The 16,675-nt window shown below is 55.8% G+C and overlaps 6 protein-coding genes across 6 annotated transcripts in view; 4 read left to right on the top strand and 2 right to left on the bottom strand.

The window, feature by feature from the left end:
- The window catches only part of BCV69DRAFT_280831 (Triosephosphate isomerase), a 1,434-nt gene extending 382 nt beyond the window's left edge, over nucleotides 1-1,052 (top strand). Inside the window, exons 3-4 of the mRNA XM_025491747.1 lie at nucleotides 14-444; nucleotides 534-1,052. Of these exons, the coding sequence (XP_025350380.1) occupies nucleotides 14-444; nucleotides 534-740 (638 nt within the window). The 3' untranslated portion in view covers nucleotides 741-1,052. The remainder of the gene's footprint in view (nucleotides 1-13; nucleotides 445-533) is intronic.
- Nucleotides 1,014-2,972, bottom strand: BCV69DRAFT_112270 (putative MAP kinase Kpp2). Its single transcript, XM_025489097.1, has 5 exons — nucleotides 2,765-2,972; nucleotides 2,454-2,649; nucleotides 2,088-2,377; nucleotides 1,909-2,003; nucleotides 1,014-1,830 (listed from the first exon to the last, which is right to left on the bottom strand). The coding sequence occupies exons 1-5, from the start codon at nucleotides 2,872-2,874 to the stop codon at nucleotides 1,454-1,456; spliced, it is 1,068 nt and encodes a 355-aa protein (XP_025350379.1). The 5' UTR covers nucleotides 2,875-2,972; the 3' UTR covers nucleotides 1,014-1,453.
- Nucleotides 2,973-4,429: 1,457 nt separating this feature from the next.
- On the top strand, nucleotides 4,430-5,165 carry BCV69DRAFT_245682 (thiol methyltransferase 1; the record flags this gene model as incomplete). The annotated part of the gene is made up of 2 exons (XM_025490169.1): nucleotides 4,430-4,960; nucleotides 5,031-5,165. The coding sequence occupies 2 exons, from the start codon at nucleotides 4,430-4,432 to the stop codon at nucleotides 5,163-5,165; spliced, it is 666 nt and encodes a 221-aa protein (XP_025350378.1).
- Nucleotides 5,166-5,236: 71 nt separating this feature from the next.
- BCV69DRAFT_245318 (putative l-isoaspartyl protein carboxyl methyltransferase) lies at nucleotides 5,237-6,197 on the bottom strand (the record flags this gene model as incomplete). The annotated part of the gene is made up of 4 exons (XM_025490147.1): nucleotides 5,237-5,345; nucleotides 5,428-5,566; nucleotides 5,646-5,933; nucleotides 6,002-6,197. The coding sequence occupies 4 exons, from the start codon at nucleotides 6,195-6,197 to the stop codon at nucleotides 5,237-5,239; spliced, it is 732 nt and encodes a 243-aa protein (XP_025350377.1).
- A 188-nt stretch (nucleotides 6,198-6,385) lies between these two features.
- BCV69DRAFT_280828 (alpha/beta-hydrolase) lies at nucleotides 6,386-9,837 on the top strand. The gene has a single exon (XM_025491746.1). It carries the CDS (start codon nucleotides 6,706-6,708, stop codon nucleotides 9,700-9,702), a length of 2,997 nt encoding a protein of 998 aa, XP_025350376.1. The 5' UTR covers nucleotides 6,386-6,705; the 3' UTR covers nucleotides 9,703-9,837.
- Nucleotides 9,838-10,777: 940 nt separating this feature from the next.
- Nucleotides 10,778-15,355, top strand: BCV69DRAFT_245100 (phospholipid-translocating P-type ATPase; the record flags this gene model as incomplete). The annotated part of the gene is made up of 1 exon (XM_025490139.1): nucleotides 10,778-15,355. A coding segment is annotated over one exon (4,578 nt), but the record flags the coding sequence as incomplete, so codon positions are not given.
- Nucleotides 15,356-16,675: the final 1,320 nt, after the last annotated feature.

Raw genomic sequence — 16,675 nt, 5'->3', positions numbered from 1 at the left:
TCGACTCCCACAGAGGTCGTCGTCGCTCCCCCCGCTCTCCACCTGCTCCCCGTGCAAGAGGCTCTCAAGGGCACTCAGATCCAAGTGGCTGGCCAGAATGCCTACCACCAAGTCTCTGGCGCCTTCACTGGAGAAGTTTCCGTCTCGCAGCTGCAGGATGCCAACATCCCCTGGGTGATCATCGGCCACTCGGAGCGTCGAACCCTCTTCGGTGAGACGGACGCCAACGTCGCCGAGAAGACCAAGGCTGCTCTCAAGCACGACATTTCCGTCATTCTCTGTGTTGGTGAGACTCTTGAGCAGAGGGAGAAGAACGAGAGCATCAATGTCGTCGTGCGACAGCTTGATGCTGTCAAGAAGGAGGTAGACGACTGGACCAAGATTGTCATTGCCTACGAGCCCGTCTGGGCCATTGGTACCGGAAAGGTCGCTACACCCGAGCAGGTGAGTACAGTAATTGGGGCAGTAGACCTTTGCGCTTCTGCGGCTACTGACACCTTTCACCCTTTGGCTCCCCTCTCCCTCACTTACAGGCCGAAGAGGTCCACGCCGCCATCTACGACTGGGCAGTGAAGAACCTGGGCCAGGGCGCAACCGACAAGCTCCGTGTCATCTACGGTGGCTCAGTAGCAGGAAAGAACTGCAAGGAGCTGGCTAGCAAGCCCTCCATCCTGGGTTTCCTCGTAGGAGGCGCTTCCCTCAAGCCAGAGTTCGTCGACATTATCAACTCGAAGCTTTAGATGGCTGGGCCTCTGCGCAGCGAGAGCAGGGCTTGAGAGATTCCAGTGCAGTAAAGAGGTGAAGTGGGTTTGGGAACTAAGGCAGGCGGAGAGTAGTCGCTCAATATTGTTCGTTCGAGGAAAGGCAGTCAAATGTCACCTACCAATAAAAACTTGGAATGCACATCCACACATACATACTCTCTCCTAGCTCAGCCGAGGGGCATGTACAACCAATGGTGAGATTTCATATGATGGTGATGTAGAAATTGGGGGAGAACAACAATGAGAGAAGAATGACTCGGCGACTGGACTTGGAATGACTTGGAATGACTTTGACACTCGGATACAACTTTCGGAATTGGGGGGGGTGAAGGGACACGAAGAAGGGAAAGACCGATAGGAAACCAGGGAGGCGGGGGGACAAAGGTATATATGAGTATGAGTATGAATATGAGTGTGAATATGAGTCTGCGTAGGAAGGGCTTCCTATTGAGGTAGGCACTCGCTACGAATCGGCGCCCGGGATGACCGCTGATACTTATCAGGGCAGGTTGGTGGGACGACCATGCGACTTTTGGCTCGTCAGGTCGAGCGAAGTATGTCATTCGCGAGCTGAGTGGTCCAGATTGCGAGCCTGCTTGCCATCTGCCACTTGCTCGGCAACATCTGAGAGGATGTACCCTTTACCTGCTATGCTTGGAGGCGAGCCACTTGCATTTCCATCTGCACTCTCATCGGGTGCACTCTACGAAGATGAGCTCCTTGAGTTGCGACCTGGAGAGCTGCTCCTTTGCATAGTCGAATGCGAAGAATGACGGGTCCAGAGGCTCGGCAGTGGGCTCATCGTCTGCATCGTGGTAAGGCTCGAGGTAAGGGTGGGCGAGGGCCTCATCGACTGTGATCCTCTTCTTTGGCGAAAAGGTGAGACAACGCTCCATCAGGTCCACTGCCAAGGGATTGGCGTTGGGGAACATCTGAGAGAAGTTGCGACGTTTCCTGAAGGGCAGGGCACGGATGTAGTCGCGGGACCGTGTAGAGGAGATGGCGTAGAAGTCGTCGAGGGAGGGTGTACCCAGGATCTCGAGGGTCAGTGAGAGCTGATGATGGTCTATAGTAGGAGAAAGTGGTAGTCGCATATTTCAGTACGCAGTCGAATGCAATCAGAGACATCTCTTGGTCCACTCACAGTCCCGTCCGGGGAAGAGGGGCTTCCCCGAAAGCATCTCTGCCAGAATGCAGCCCACCGACCAAACGTCAATAGCCTTTGTGTATTCCTTGAAACTGTAATGAGAGACCGGAAAAGGGGGCGGGTAGGGTCAGCCTTCTGCCACACCGGCCAAAGGCGCTGCTGACAGCTCCACTCACGTCAACATGATCTCAGGTGCCCTATACCACCTCGTAGCAACATATTCGGTCATGAATCCTGTACCCTCGGCTTCGGGTTGATTTGCACTCCTTGCCAGACCAAAGTCGCAAATCTTGAGATCGCAGTTGGCATTGAGTAGCAGATTCGAGGGCTTGAGATCTCGGTGTAGCACTTGTGCGGAATGAAGTGCCTTGAGACCTCGAAGTGTCTGGTAGATGAAGTATTGGCAGTGATCGTCCGAGAGCTCTTGGGTTCGAATGACTCTATGCATATCCGTCTCCATTAATTCCTGTGAGGTTGAGGAGCAGTCAGACAGTCAGATCGCTGCTTCCTTCGAACGCTCAGCACTCGTTACTTCGACTGACCTGAATGAGGTACACTTCCTGAAACGATTCGACGTTGGCAGGGCGGACGATGTCTAGGATAGAGATGATGTTTTCGTGATTGAAGTGCCTGAGGAGCTTGATCTCTCTCAGTGTCCTCAGGCAGAACATGGAGTGATCAAATGGCGTGATCCGCTTGATGGCCACCCGAGTTTGTGATGGCAAGTGTACGGCAGAGCTGTTCGACGAAGGGCAGGGGCGTCACAACGATGCAAAGTTAGCATGGAGTATTAGCCTGACTGACGGTCTTGTACAGGCCTATGTGAAGTGTCTGCTATGCCCTCGAGACTTACCAGACCACTCCGTATGCTCCTTCTCCAATCACATCCACTACTTTGTACGTCGATCCCACGTTGAACGAGGCGCTCTGCAGCGCTTGCTGCTGGGCAGCTGCTGAAGTCATCTTGGGTTTATGTGGACAATGGTGATGGGGTCAAGGGAGTCTTGGCTGCTGATGTTGTCCCTATTGAGAGCTATGTAACGTGGACAGCGAGTGATATTTCAGCTTTTGCTACCTTGTGCAAGTCCTGTCCGATTCCAATGGCTGGTCTGCTGGCGGAGGAGACCGAGCGTAGACCGCTTCAAGGTGGAGAGGGCTTTCAGGTGATGAGGGTGTGGCAGGGAAAGAGGGCTGCCGTGTGGGTGGTTAAGTAGGGAGGCGGATAGGAAGCCTTTGCTTTGGGCGCTTGGTCCTTCGTCACGGCAAGGAGGCGCAGAAGAGACGTCGGCGATCCAGGGGGAGAGATGTGCTCTGATCGGTGCCTGAGAACGCCTTGTTGGAAGGGCCAAGGTCCGAAGAGGTGATAATCAACGTGGTGAGAGCAAAGACGTCCCTTTTTCTTTCTCTTCGCCTCGAATGATGGCAGAGTTGCAGAAAGATGGTACAGTAGGGCACAGAGGATGTAATGATGATGCTTCAGGAGAGGAATGCCTTGGTTGCTAGGGTCTGATGTGAGCATGCGTGACGAAGACAAAGGGGTGCCATGGCGGCGTGTGTGTGTATCTGTCCCGCTTCCGACGCCCTGTTGGTCCGCTTGCGTCTGGCCCTCGCCCTGCTCGACTCCCGCTCACATCTACACGCCGACGACACACCGACACTCCGCCTTGCCTTGTCATCACCACAAGGCAGTACACGCCTGCCTGCGTCGCTTTTGCTCTCCGGTGATACTCAGCACGTAGCCCTCTTCCATGGGTTTGCCGGTCCATCCTGCTCCAAGTGAGGTGCACTAGGCCCCTCGATCCCGATGGGCTTCCGTCACGTTCATCGCACCGATTCAGGGCAGCAAATAAGGCCCCAACGACCAGGCAACGTTGTCCTTTGCCAACAAGAGGGCAGCAGATACCGTTCTCGACCACTGGTAGACCTCTGCAGCCCCCCAGGGCTTAGCAATACGTCCGAGATCTGCAATAAAGCATCACTCCACTCTCAGGTCGGCACTTTCTGGCCGTCATCGTTGCTCTCACCCAAGCTCTTGCATGTCTTTTGCTCAGTATCGTGGCCGCAAACGCTCTATTGGGCATCTGACTGGCAGTAGGGAAGCAGTGAATGTAGCAATCCACCCAAAGCAGCCCTCGTTGCCTCCTTCCCTTTGCTCCCGGTCCTCTGGTACGCAGGCCAAAGGGTAGGTCCAGCCAGGACCTGCAGGGAACGCCGAACGCGAGGCTCGCACGGCAGCGGGAAGCCGCACGTGGCTGTGTGTCGGTCTCCACACACAATGCGGGGACTTCGCCTGGCTCACTACCGCCTCCTCCGTCATCATCATCAGAATTCAGATTCCCTTGATACAGTGCCGCTCCGATTCCTTCGCCGACAATCACTCACATCGCCCTGCAGCAGGCTGAGAACGCCGCACACTACGCTATCACCAGGGTGCATCCGCAACATGGGCTCCACGGTCGCACCACAGCAAACGGCGGAGGAGGCAAAGCAGGCAGGTGTGCAGCGGCTGCGCTCAATAATGGGTGACGGGCTTGATCAGTCCAGGTGGTCTGCAGCATGGACCGCAAAGCAGACGCCATGGGACTCAGGTGGTATCCCACAGCCTAGTCTTGTCAGCTTCATGGAGGACGTCGAAGAGGGCAAGGCTCTCAGACAGGACAGCCAGCGGAAGAGGGTTCTCATCCCTGGCTGTGGGACCGGATACGATGTCGAATACTTTGCTCGCTTGGGATTCAAAGAGGCTAGAGGAGCCGATATAGCTCCTGAGGCGACGCAAGCTGCCCAGGCCTGGGTGGATTCACTATCTCCACGCCCCGAGCGCTATGATCGGATACACCTTGAGAGTATGGATTATCTGGCCTTGGCCGATGCGAGGATAGAAGCCGAGTCGCAGTACGACCTCATCTATGACTACACATTCTTTTGTGCTCTACCGCCTTCCCTGAGAGCAAAGTGGGCTAAGGCTCATGCCAATAATTTGAAGGCCGGCGAGGGGATGCTGATCACTTTATGCTTCCCAATGCAAGGTGATCGTCCAGGTGGACCACCAGTGAGTAGTCAGCATAGGAAAGGAGCGCGTAGAAAGAACGGACAGCCACTGAAACGTCTCGTTGTTGCAGTACTCGGTGTCTCCGGAGCTCTACAGAGAGCACCTCCTGCCACACTTTGATTTGCAGTACCAAGGCGTACCGCCCGGACAACCAGAGAGTCGCAAAGGCATCGAGGCTGTCATGTTATGGAAGCGGAAGGTATGATGGCCGAGCAATGAAATTCCAATACAATGTACAACAAATTCGGCCGGAAAAGGAATAAAGAAAGAGTTGCATCAGAAGCCGTATTGCCTGGCTTCGTCGGTCAGAGGGACATAGCGTACGCCATACATCTTCTTTCTGGTGACATTACCCTGAGCATCCTTGTCGATGTGCCAGATGTCTCTGCGATGGAGGGGGGTTCGGTCAGGCCCAGATTATCAGCCACTTTCCTGCGGGTCTGCAATCGTTGAAGTGAGCGACTTACTGCTCTCGTGTCTCTGGGTCCTCCACAGGTATGAACAGCCGTCCGGGTTTGGCGAGCTGCGCTTCCAGAGTCGCCAGAACGCTGGGTGGGGATGCGGCGCCGACGTGGATTGCGTTGTATGGCTGTCGAAGGGGCCAGCCTGTTCATGACAGGGGAGACAGAGACTATTCAGCGCCGGTCAGAAGACCTGGACCTCGTTTTGCAGTCGTCGATCTTACCCAGACGTCCATCTCCCTTCACGACCTCGATCTGGCCCCTCTCCATCGCATCACCCAACCCATCATCCTTGAGATTGTCCTTACTTTGCTCTACGAGCTCACTGATGTGTTCTATTCCAATGACTCTGCTGCCCTGTCTTTGAGTGCTGACCTTGTCCTCTTCTCCTGGCAATGGCTTTACGAGGTGATGGAACACAGCGAGAAGGTATCCGGAGCCCGATCCGATGTCAAGCACCGACGAGTCGGCTGTGAGGTAGGGGAGCAGCTCCTCGGCACTATGCGCATGCACTGAAAGGGAGAGGGTCACCAGTCAACACAAGACGTCTCAGCATGACCAAAGGCCTTCACATACTGACTGTGAGGCGCAGAAATAGTAGCAGAGTATCCTATTGGCTGGGGCGAGTCCTGATAGGCCCCTCGCTTATCCGGACAATACTTTGCCCTATCAACCTGCTTCATTGCCTCTGCCACTCGACCACTCGATATGAGCCCCTCCCGCCGTAAATTGCTAATGAGCTCTCCATTGGTCTTGCCAGAGCAGCGCCAGGCCATATTCGAAATCGAGATCGAAGAGGATGGTAGGTCTTATGCCAGCAGCACGGCAGGTTGGGTAGGTGGGCGTTGGGGACCATGGCACACGGGAAGCGGACTGGCGGGTCCTCCTCCACATCATCGATTCCATCACCCGCTCTGCCTCCGCCCGCGTGTTTTGAGTGTCGGTACCCTCGCCTCTGTGTCTTCCGCATACGACCCCACACTCCATCCAGCACCGCCACTGCATCTAGAGCCTAGAGACGTCGTAGCATAGTCACCCGTAGAACGGAGCTCGAGCTAGCGCGTGATCCCTCCACCAAAGCTCGCTGTCGGGATTCGTCTAGCTTGGTCTAGGCCGAAACCCCTCGCACCCTCATTTGTCCCTGTCTTTACATTGCCCCCGCACACAAGGTCCATCCGCACATCGAGCAAACCACCGAATCAAGCATTCCCCCATCCTCCACCAGCCCTTCGACTGTATGTCGTGATATATAGACACTCCCTCTGACTGGATCACCCATAACACATGGCCTCGAACATCGTACTGCCGCTCCCAAGAATTTGCGGGCTGGAAGCTGCAACGTGCTCTCCTTCGCTGCTTCCGCTCTCTTTGCTCCCCTGGACCTCATCCATACCCCCGCATGCGCATCCATCTCCAACATATCAGCACAGGCCACAGCATCAGCAGCAGCAGCATCAACTTCATCCGAAATCCAAAGCTCAAGAGCTGCGAGGCGATGTGCTTGCACGGCCCAGAACCGCGGTCAGGCGCGGGGTTCACGCTCGCAGTAGCGCCTTCAACGCTACACGGCGGCCTCGCAGCAATCGTCCCGAAGCTACCCCGCCTTCTTCCCACCATCACAACGCCGCCTCCTTCTCCACCTCAATCTCCAAACCTGCTCCCTCGAACTTCGACTCACCACCCGTCACTTTTGCTACGCCTTGCCAAGCTACCTATGATCTTCTCAAGAACTGGCATCGCTCAATCAGCTCTTCCGCTTCGAGGCAAGAGCAACAGAGCCATGCGATCCCGGCGAATCCATCGAAGCTCCCGCCAGAGGAGATGAACCGACCACTCCAAGCGGACTTAAGAGCTCACAATGAGAAGGCGACAGCCTCGTCTGACTCCTCGACGACCACACCACCTCTTGATCAGGTCTCGTCGTACTTGGACTCGCCTACCAACGACATCAATGCGCTGATGCGCCATCCGGCTCTTTTCGAGAACATCAGAGCCCCTCGCAATCCAATTGTCCTCTGTCATGGTCTTTATGGGTTCGATGTTCGAGGTCCCTTCCTAGGGCTCGAGATCCACTACTGGGCCGCCGCTTTGGATATTCTGCGGAACAAGATCGGGGCAGAGGTCATTGTCCGCGGCGTGCCTGGTACAGGCTCGATTCCCTCTAGGGCAAAGGCTCTGCACGATTATCTCTGCTCCGACGAAGCAGATGTGAAAGGCGCCAAGCTCAATTTCGTCGGCCATTCCATGGGCGGACTGGACGCACGCTATCTAGTCAGTCACATCAAGCCAAAGCCAGAGGAATATGTGCCGGTCTCGGTCACTACCATCTCGACTCCTCATCGAGGATCGCCCTTTATGGACTGGTGCAACGCCAACGTGGGCATCGGCAATGAGTACGTAGAGGAGGCGATTCGAGAATATGAGGAGAAGCAGGGCAATATGGAGGGTGGGGTCAAGATGCGAGACGGTCCGAAGGGAGATCCGCCGGGCCATGAGAAGCATCCATACAGCCTCAAGACTCCACTCTTCGTCAGACCAAAAAAGAATGGCAATGGGGACAAGGATCAAGCCAAAGACGCGGAGGTCAGCAAGAAGGCAGTCGAAGAGATGAAGCAAGCGAAGAAGGAGGAGGCTTCGAAGAGGTCATCGTCACCGGTTTCGGAGGAAGATGGTGTCAAGGAGCAGATCATCGATGCTGCTGAGACCGTGATCGACAAGCTGACCCCAGACAACACAAAGGTTGATCTATCTTCCTCCTCTACTCTCAAGTCCCTTAAGTCGCTCGGGTTCGTTTCCCCTCTGACAAGAGCGCTCTCCTCCTTCGGGGGATTCTTTTCGTCTTATATGCTATCTGTCTTTGATCAGCCGGCTTATGCAATGCTCTCCACACGCTATATGGCCAAGGTCTTCAATCCCTCGACGCCAGACTCTCCAGATGTCTCATACTTCTCCATCGCAGCACGCATTCCGAAGATGCCGCTGTGGCATCCCTTGTGGCTGCCAAAGGTCATTCTCAATGCAGCAGCTGAGAGTCGGACGGCAGGAGCAGAGAGGGACGGTTCGGCGGCTGCGCTAGGCAAGCCAGACGAGCAAGGCAATGATGGGCTGGTGTCGGTTCCCTCTGCGAAGTGGGGTCAGTTCCTAGGGGTCGTAGAGGAAAAGGATCACTGGGACCTCAGAGGCTCTGGCGCTCCACGATGGGGCTCGAGTGGCAAGATCAATCCAGCTACGGGCAAGCCATTCAAGAATGCAGCGGCTGCGAGCAAGCAGGCCACTTTTGAGAAGGAGGCTGCAGAGCGGCAAGCGCCGAAGACTCCTAGTAAAGAAAAGAGTGATGACGGCTGGTTGATGATCAACCGGATGCTGGGAAGCTTGCTTGGATCGAGATCATCTGGCAAGAATGGCAAGCAGCCTGCGGAAGATGTCAAGGTGAAAGACCCCGCCGCTGTCAAGACGAGCGATTCCAAGGATGCCTCGGTGCTGATTGCCGATGCTACGGAGAGCGCCAAGGCGTTCCTGGACAATTATGCTACGCTGTCCGGTCCAGATGGGGCTGCTTCTACCTCACCGTCACCAGCATCGTCAGACAAGTTGGCTACCAACGGCGGCAATGAGTCTGGACTGGCCAACGAAGTGGCTTCTTGGATCTCTGATCGCCTTCCTCAAGGTTCGGAGGAGCGTCGCAAGTTAGCAGACGAGGCTGCACGCCTGCAGCAATCTGGTATTAGCGGTCACGGTCAGCTCGATGGTAGCGTTCCTGACTCGGACATGGTGACCTTGGCTTCTCAGCCGACTCAAGACGCTATATCGTCCGCTTCGTCATCATCATCTGCTGACGGACAGGCAGCTGTCGAGACTCTACCCAACTCCACTAGCGGCTGGAACGCGACAGCATCGTTGGCTGCAGTGACGACGGAACAGAGGCAAATGCTCAAGCTACGTCGCGAGGCTGACTGGCTGGAGTCTACCGGTCAGATGGACAATGCGCGCGAACTGCGCAGGGAGATCGAATGGCACCGAGATGAGTACAATGCCCGGTGTCGCAGTGCTGGTGGTGAGCAAAAGCGCAAGGGAGTGGACATTGGACCAGGGCCAGACTCTGCGCTGATGCAGAACAAGAAGCGGCGGGAGATGGAGGCGGCAGAGGGATCTGCTGGAAAGGGCCAAGGCTCGATTCAGACGGAAGAAGAGAAGAGGAAGAAGAAGGAACGTAGTGAACAGGAGGAGCTGGAGCGGTTTTGGATTGCGCTGTGCCAGCATCTGCACGCTCATGGATACTAGATGGAAGCAAGGGAGGCGTCATCGTCACTGAGTATGCAACACACAATGTCACCTACCACCCTCTTTGTTAGTCTGCGAGTGCCTTTGAATATTGCTCGATGCGCGCATCAGGTGTCTACGCTCCGTGCTGACGGTGCTTCAGTCGGTGCCATCTTGTTTGTTCTTGCCTGGTCATCTTCGGAGGAATGAGTCCGATGCAGTCTGCTGCACATGGCCGCTGGGAGGTGAGGTGTTGGGTGTGTGTGGGTGCCGGTGGGTGAACGCGAAGATGCGCGTCTGAAGAAATTTCCGAGGCGAGGTGGGCGGCAGTCGCGACCGGGGGTCCGTGTCTGGCGGGCACTGGACCAGTGTCGACGCGGGTCCAACACCTGCTCCTTGGCCGTGCCATGCTGTGCCGCCTGCCTCGCCCCTACCTCCGCCCAGACCTCGGCTCCTGACCAGGAGAGACAGGAGAGAGGGAGACAATGGCAGCTCCCATCGTGTCCCTGCCATCCCTCGGACCACAGGCATCGTCCGTTCATCTCTCTCACGCCCACGACGCTGGACCCTCGTAAGAGGCAGCAACAACATTGCACCCTGTGCCCCGACCACCTTCCTTGCTTCCGTCTCCATCCTCGCCCTCTGTCTCTCCATCGCCAAGCACTGACGAGGTCCCGGCACTGGCCTGCCGCAATCCACCCCTCGCTCCTCAAAGTCGAAGAAATAGCAACCTCCCCCTCTCCCCCTTCCTTGCGCCCTTGGCCCCCTGTCGTCTTCCTCCTGCCCCTCTTTCAACATCAGGAACGACGTCAAGATATTCGCTAACTTATAACGACCTAGACGCTCTCTTTCGCCTGTCTCGCTGAACGCGCTTCCGCTCCGTATCTCGAAATCACCCTCGCTCGCTACTTGCCTGAGCCCTACTTGAACGAACACTGCGTCACCATCTTGCGCATAGCAACACCTAGCTCCAGCTCTCTACATTGCTCTCGTCGACCAAACTTCGCAAGTACTGTCATCTGTCGCATCGGCGGCGTTGCTCCTATTCGACCAGTCTTGTACCTCAGGCCTCTAGGCTCAGTCACATCCTCTCGCCATGGACTTCCGCTCAACACGACGTGGCTCAAGGCAACCATCTGACGTGTCGTCTCATAATTACGACCCAAACATCACAGCTCCTTACGATGAAGGACCTGCCTACTCTTCATATATATCAGATCCGACTCATCCAGACTATGACCCTACCATCGACCCAGCCCTTCAGCTCAGGACCGTACGGACCGCTGCCGCCTCTATTGCCGAGTCTCATCGCTCTGATGCCAGAAGAGATGAGCGGCGAAAGGAACGCAAGGCTGCCCTGCTTGGCAGGCTCGGTAGAGGCAGGACCTTCCGGAAGAAGGAGGAGAAGGTGGGAGGCCTCACAGCTCTAATACAAGAAGAGCGCAAGCGAGACTACGGAGCATCCGGCACTGGTGGTGAAGGAATCGGTGTACCCTTTGAGTCGGCTCAGCAGGATCATACCCCTCTCACACCGGTCGCAGGCTCCTCGAGCGCTGCTGTTGCAGAAGCTCAAGAAGAGTTGCGAATCACAAAGGAAGGGCAGCCAGCCGGCCCCACAAAGCCCTTCGGTAGGAAGGGCAAGGCAGCTCCTCAGCGGCGCAACGTCTACCTGAACCTTCCTTTGCCCCTCCAGGAGAGCGATCGGAAGGGAGAGCCGCTCGCACGGTATCCCCGGAATCGAGTCTGTACATCAAAGTACAACGTCATCACCTTCTTGCCCAAATTCCTCTTTGAGCAATTTCGCCGCGTCGCCAATATCTATTTCCTGGGGCTTGTGGTGATATCGATCCCAAGCACCTTTGGAGCTACGATACCGCAAATAGCCATGCTGCCACTGGTCCTCATCCTCGGGCTGACGGCAATCAAGGACGGTATCGAAGACCATCGCCGACATGTGATCGACAACGATGTCAACAACTCTGCAGTCACCAAGCTGGGAAATTGGAGGAATGTAAATCAGCCAAAGGACCCGCGGACATGGTTTGAGAAGCTCTTTGGTCTCACTGGTCGAGGAGACGCCAAGGTCTCTAAGGGAGTGAGGAAGCTCAGGGAGAAGGAAGATGCAATCGGTTTGAGCGCCATGAAACAGGATTCAGCCTCGATGGCCAGTCGGGGGAATGCCTTCATCGGAGGGAGTGAGGCTGCAAGGACCGAGACTATCACTACGGGGCCTGGAGGCGAAGGCGAGAGATGGGGCCTTGACACGATAGCTTCGGAGACGGACAGAGCTGAACAGGAGTATGCTGATGTCTCCAATTCGACATGGTCTCAGTCTGTCGCCGGTCAAGAGGGGAGCGGTCAAAGACCCATTCTCGGTCGCTTGGAAAGCCAAACAAGCAACAGAAATGGGCCAGGAGCCCCATACCAACAGAATGGGCCTTCGTCTGGCGTAATCGACTATCGTAGGAACATTGCTGGAACAGCAAAATGGGAGAGGACCCTCTGGAAGAAGCTCGAGGTGGGAGACATCGTGTTGCTGCGAGAGGATGAACAGGTACCTGCTGATATCATCGTCCTCAACTCATCCGGGGAGGACGGTATCGTCTTTGTCGAGACGAAGAACCTCGATGGAGAGACGAACCTCAAGCCAAGGAGAAGTGTCAAGGCTACTCGTGGACTTCAATCGGAAGAAGACGTAGAAGCTTCACAATTCGTAATTGACGTCGAGCCTCCGCATGCCAATCTCTACGCCTTCAACGCTGTGCTCAAGTACTCTACTAGCTCTGCGACCGACGAGGAGAAGTCAGCTCCGGTCGACTCGAGCGCCTATGCTGCTGCGCAGGCTCAATCGAAGCAGATAGTGGAGCCCATTGGTATCAATGAGCTGCTCTTGAGAGGCTGTGCCGTCAGAAATACAGACTGGGTCATCGGTATAGTCGCCTTCACCGGGTCTGATACCAAGATCATGCTCAACTCGGGTGAGACTCCTTCGAAGCGCAGCAAGATTGAAAAGGAGACGAATTGGAACGTCGTCGCCAACTTTGTCCTCTTGCTCGCACTGTGCTCCATCTGTGCCATTGTCGGTGGCCTTCGTCTTGGCGCTCCAGACACGAGCATGGCATTCTTTGAGCCCGGTGTCCTCGACTCGAGCTCCAACGTCGTCAATGCCCTTATCATCTTCGGATCATGCCTCATCCTCTTTCAGAACATCGTGCCAATCTCCCTCTACATTTCCATCGAGCTGGTCAAATCGATTCAAGCTTACTTCATCTACCAGGATGCAGACATGTACTATGCTCCTCTCGACCAGCCTTGCTTGGTCAAGTCGTTTAGTCTTTCTGATGACCTCGGTCAGATTGAGTACATCTTCTCCGACAAGACTGGTACCTTGACTCAGAACATCATGGAGTTCAAGAAGTGCTCCATCAATGGAGTCTCGTACGGAGAGGGAGTTACAGAAGCTCAGATCGGTGCCATGAAGAGGGAAGGCAAAGACGTGTCTGGCTTCTCTGCAGAGACGCAGATGGCGCAGCTGGAGAAGAGCAAGCAGCGGATGGTACAGACCATGACGAGGAGCTATCAGAGTCGGTACCTTCGGGAGGACAAGCTCACCCTCATTTCACCTCAGCTTGCCGAAGACCTAGCCCCTGCATCTGCTGCCGATGAGCAACGTCGCAATGTCATTGCCTTCTTTAGGGCTCTGGCGCTATGCCACACCGCACTGACTGACCGGCCCGATGGCACAGACCCTTATACTCTCGAATACAAGGCAGAGTCGCCCGACGAGTCAGCCCTCGTCGCAGCCGCTAGAGACGTCGGAGCAGTCTTCCTCAACAAGACGACCCAACAAGTCGACATTGAGGTCATGGGTCAGCCGGAGCGATACACCCCACTCAATATCCTCGAATTCAACTCAACCAGGAAAAGGATGAGCGTAATCGTGCGTGAACCCGAAGGCAGAATTCTTTTGCTGGCCAAAGGAGCTGATTCGGTCATCTACCAGCGTCTGCGATCGGATCATCCGCAAAAGCTACGAGAGGACACTCAGAACCACCTCGAAGAGTATGCCAATTCTGGATTGAGGACCCTCTGCATCGCCTACCGGTATCTCGAGGAACACGAGTATGCACAGTGGGCTCAAAAGTATGCAGAGGCTGCTGCTGCTACTGTTGACCGGGAAGACAAGATGGACGACGCAAGTGAGCTCATCGAGCACAGTCTCACCTTGCTAGGAGCTACTGCTCTGGAGGACAAGCTGCAGGAGGGAGTACCCGAAGCTATTGCCCAACTTCACGAAGCAGGCATCAAGCTCTGGGTGCTCACCGGCGACAAGATGCAAACGGCTATTGAGATTGGCTTCTCCTGCAATCTGCTCAACTCGGACACCGAGGTCATGATCATCTCTGCTGATCACGAAGCCGGTATTAGAGCTCAGCTGGAGGCGGCTTGCAACAAGATTGCCGCTGCTGGACGTCCCGTCCTCATCGAGGGTGCAGCAAAGGGCCTCTTCAAGAAGAAGCAACCCGGCCTGGGCTTCCAGCCTAATCCTGATGCAGCTGTCAACAGTGCCGGCGACGCTAGCAAGACGACGTTTGGCGTCGTCATTGACGGTGATGGATTGAGATATGCGTTGGACCCGGCACTGAAGCCTCTCTTCCTCGCTCTGACTACTCAGTGTGAGACTGTCATCTGCTGCAGAGTCAGCCCGGCACAGAAGGCGCTTACGGTCAAGCTCGTCAAGGACGGGAAAGACGCGATGACGCTTGCCATCGGTGACGGTGCCAACGACGTGTCGATGATCCAGGAAGCGCACATCGGAGTAGGCATCGCCGGCTTGGAAGGAGCCCAGGCTAGCATGTCAGCCGACTATGCTATTGGACAATTTCGCTTCCTCACCAAGCTACTCATTGTACACGGCCATTGGTCCTACCGTCGCATTGCGGATCTGCAGAAGAGCTTCTTCTTCAAGAACGTCATCTGGACTTTTACCACGTTTTGGTACCAGATCTTTTGCGACTTTAACGCTACGTACATCTACGACTACAGCTACATTCTTCTCTTCAATCTGGTCTTCACCTCGCTGCCTGTTGTCGTCCTTGGTGCCCTCGATCAAGACTGCAATGCCAAGGCACTGATGGCATTCCCTCAGACGTACACCCGCGGCATCAAAGGTCTCGACTACACCCGCACCCTCTTCTGGATTGCAATCGCGGACGGCATCTACCAGTCGGTCGTCTGCTTCTTTGTCACCTATGCCTCCTGGAAGTTCTTTCCCGTCGTCAACGCCGACGGTCATGAGATGGACGGCTTGTGGATGTTTGGCACCACCGTCGGAGCAGGCGCAGTCGTCTCTGCCAATCTCTACGTTGGTCTCTCGTCGTCGTACTGGTCGGTAATCGTCTGGGTCGTGCAGTTCATCTCCTCCATCTCGTACTTTGCTTGGGCGCTTCTCTACAGTGCATTCCCCGGGACGCCATACCAGGACACTGCCTTCTGGCTCATGAGCACCGTCACCTTTTGGGCGCAGATTCTGCTCATCATTGTCCTCTCACTGCTGCCACGCTTCTATGCAAAGGCGTGGAGGGTGTGGTTCATGCCAACAGAGGTAGACTTGGTGCGGGAAGCGTGGATCAAAGGTGATCTCAAAAAGCGACTGGGACTCAAGGAACGATCCGATGCAAGCATGACGCATCTGCAGACTGGTCATGATACCTACGAGGAGACGAACTCTGGTGATCAATCATTCCCACAAGGCTCGCCTCATGACCCGCACAGCACCCCGCGTCCAGACGGTGTAGGCAGAGCTCAGCCGGGTCAGAGCCCAAACCTGACCATCCGCGACGGCAACCTCTGGGGTGATGGTCGGGGTACGCAAATGTCCTACTACGATCCGGACATGATTGGCAACGACTCTCAGACCTCTTCACCTCGTCAGCATCGTCGAAGCAAGACTCCCGAAGCTCTCGGACGCGAAGCTTTTGGTGCTGCGCGCCACCAAGCGACCGCTTCACACGGCGAGCAACGTGCCGCCTGGAACCAGACGCCCGTTCCCGAGATCCACATCCAGCGGGCTAGCGGGGCCACTTCGAGCTTCTACCCGTATGGAGAAAGTGAACGCAGCTACTCTGACGACGAGGAGGGGTATCAGTATGATGAGGATGAAGAAGAGGAAGAAGAGAGGAGGAGGAGTGCTGCTAGGAGCACCTTTGCATTGGTCGAGGATGTCGCCGCCGTCGATCGTAGAGGAGGTTCCGAGCCCCGAGACGGCACTGCGACAGGAAGAAGCAACGTCGTCTACTCACCGCCTCGACCCGTCGACCGGTGGCACAATCGTTTCGCCGAAGAAGACGTGGCACCAAGCACGAGCCTGGAGAACGACGATGCCTCTTTCAGCTCTGTTGGCACTCTCAAGAAAGGACAAGGACAGGGGTCCTCCGGCTCTGCATCCGCTTCTGTTCGCGCAGTTCAGGCCGCTCCTCCCCTTGCGGAGGAGCAGACTGCCAGGACCATTGCTGAGGCTGACGCCGCTACTGGCATTGCTGGCTCCGAGGCTCCTGCACGTCCGCCGCGCCATCGAGCTCGGACGGAATCGTCGGACGATGCGGCGAATATGAGCTGGCATTCGGCGGAGAGTGCTCGTGAAGGTCTTTACAGTCAAGCAGAAGCAGAAGAGGACCCGCAGAACCAGGGCCAGGCCTGGCGCTGAAGGACGCTCGACTTGACTCTCGGTATCAAAAGAACAGATATTCTGCTGCCCTTTCTCCTTATGCCTTTTCCCGTGCTCCAAAGCGGTGCAACCTCACTCTCTTTACGTCCTCTCATCCCTCCCTCATTCTCCCGCTCGCTCGCTCCCTCGCTCGCTTGCGCCTGCCTCATCACATCGCCCACTTGCGTCAAGCTCCAAACACCATCTGTCACACCCACTTTCCGAGCCATGTCTCATCTTGGCACTCTCGCTTTGTCTCCTTTTCTGGTCCTCTACTCCGTCTTGGAT

This window comes from Pseudomicrostroma glucosiphilum (assembly GCF_003144135.1).
Source record: "Pseudomicrostroma glucosiphilum strain MCA 4718 unplaced genomic scaffold BCV69scaffold_2, whole genome shotgun sequence".
NCBI lineage: Eukaryota > Fungi > Basidiomycota > Exobasidiomycetes > Microstromatales > Microstromataceae > Microstroma > Microstroma glucosiphilum.
This window is presented reverse-complemented; position numbering and strand designations above follow the sequence as displayed.

Coding starts and splice junctions, on each gene's coding strand:
- BCV69DRAFT_280828 (XM_025491746.1), top strand. CDS start 6,706: ATGGCCTCGAACATCGTACTGCCGCTCCCAAGAATTTGCGGGCTGGAA.
- BCV69DRAFT_112270 (XM_025489097.1), bottom strand. CDS start 2,874: ATGACTTCAGCAGCTGCCCAGCAGCAAGCGCTGCAGAGCGCCTCGTTC. Junction 2,650..2,764: donor GGAGCATACGGAGTGGTCTG/GTAAGTCTCGAG, acceptor TTCGTCGAACAG/CTCTGCCGTACACTTGCCAT. Junction 2,004..2,087: donor GCACCTGAGATCATGTTGAC/GTGAGTGGAGCT, acceptor CTCTCATTACAG/TTTCAAGGAATACACAAAGG.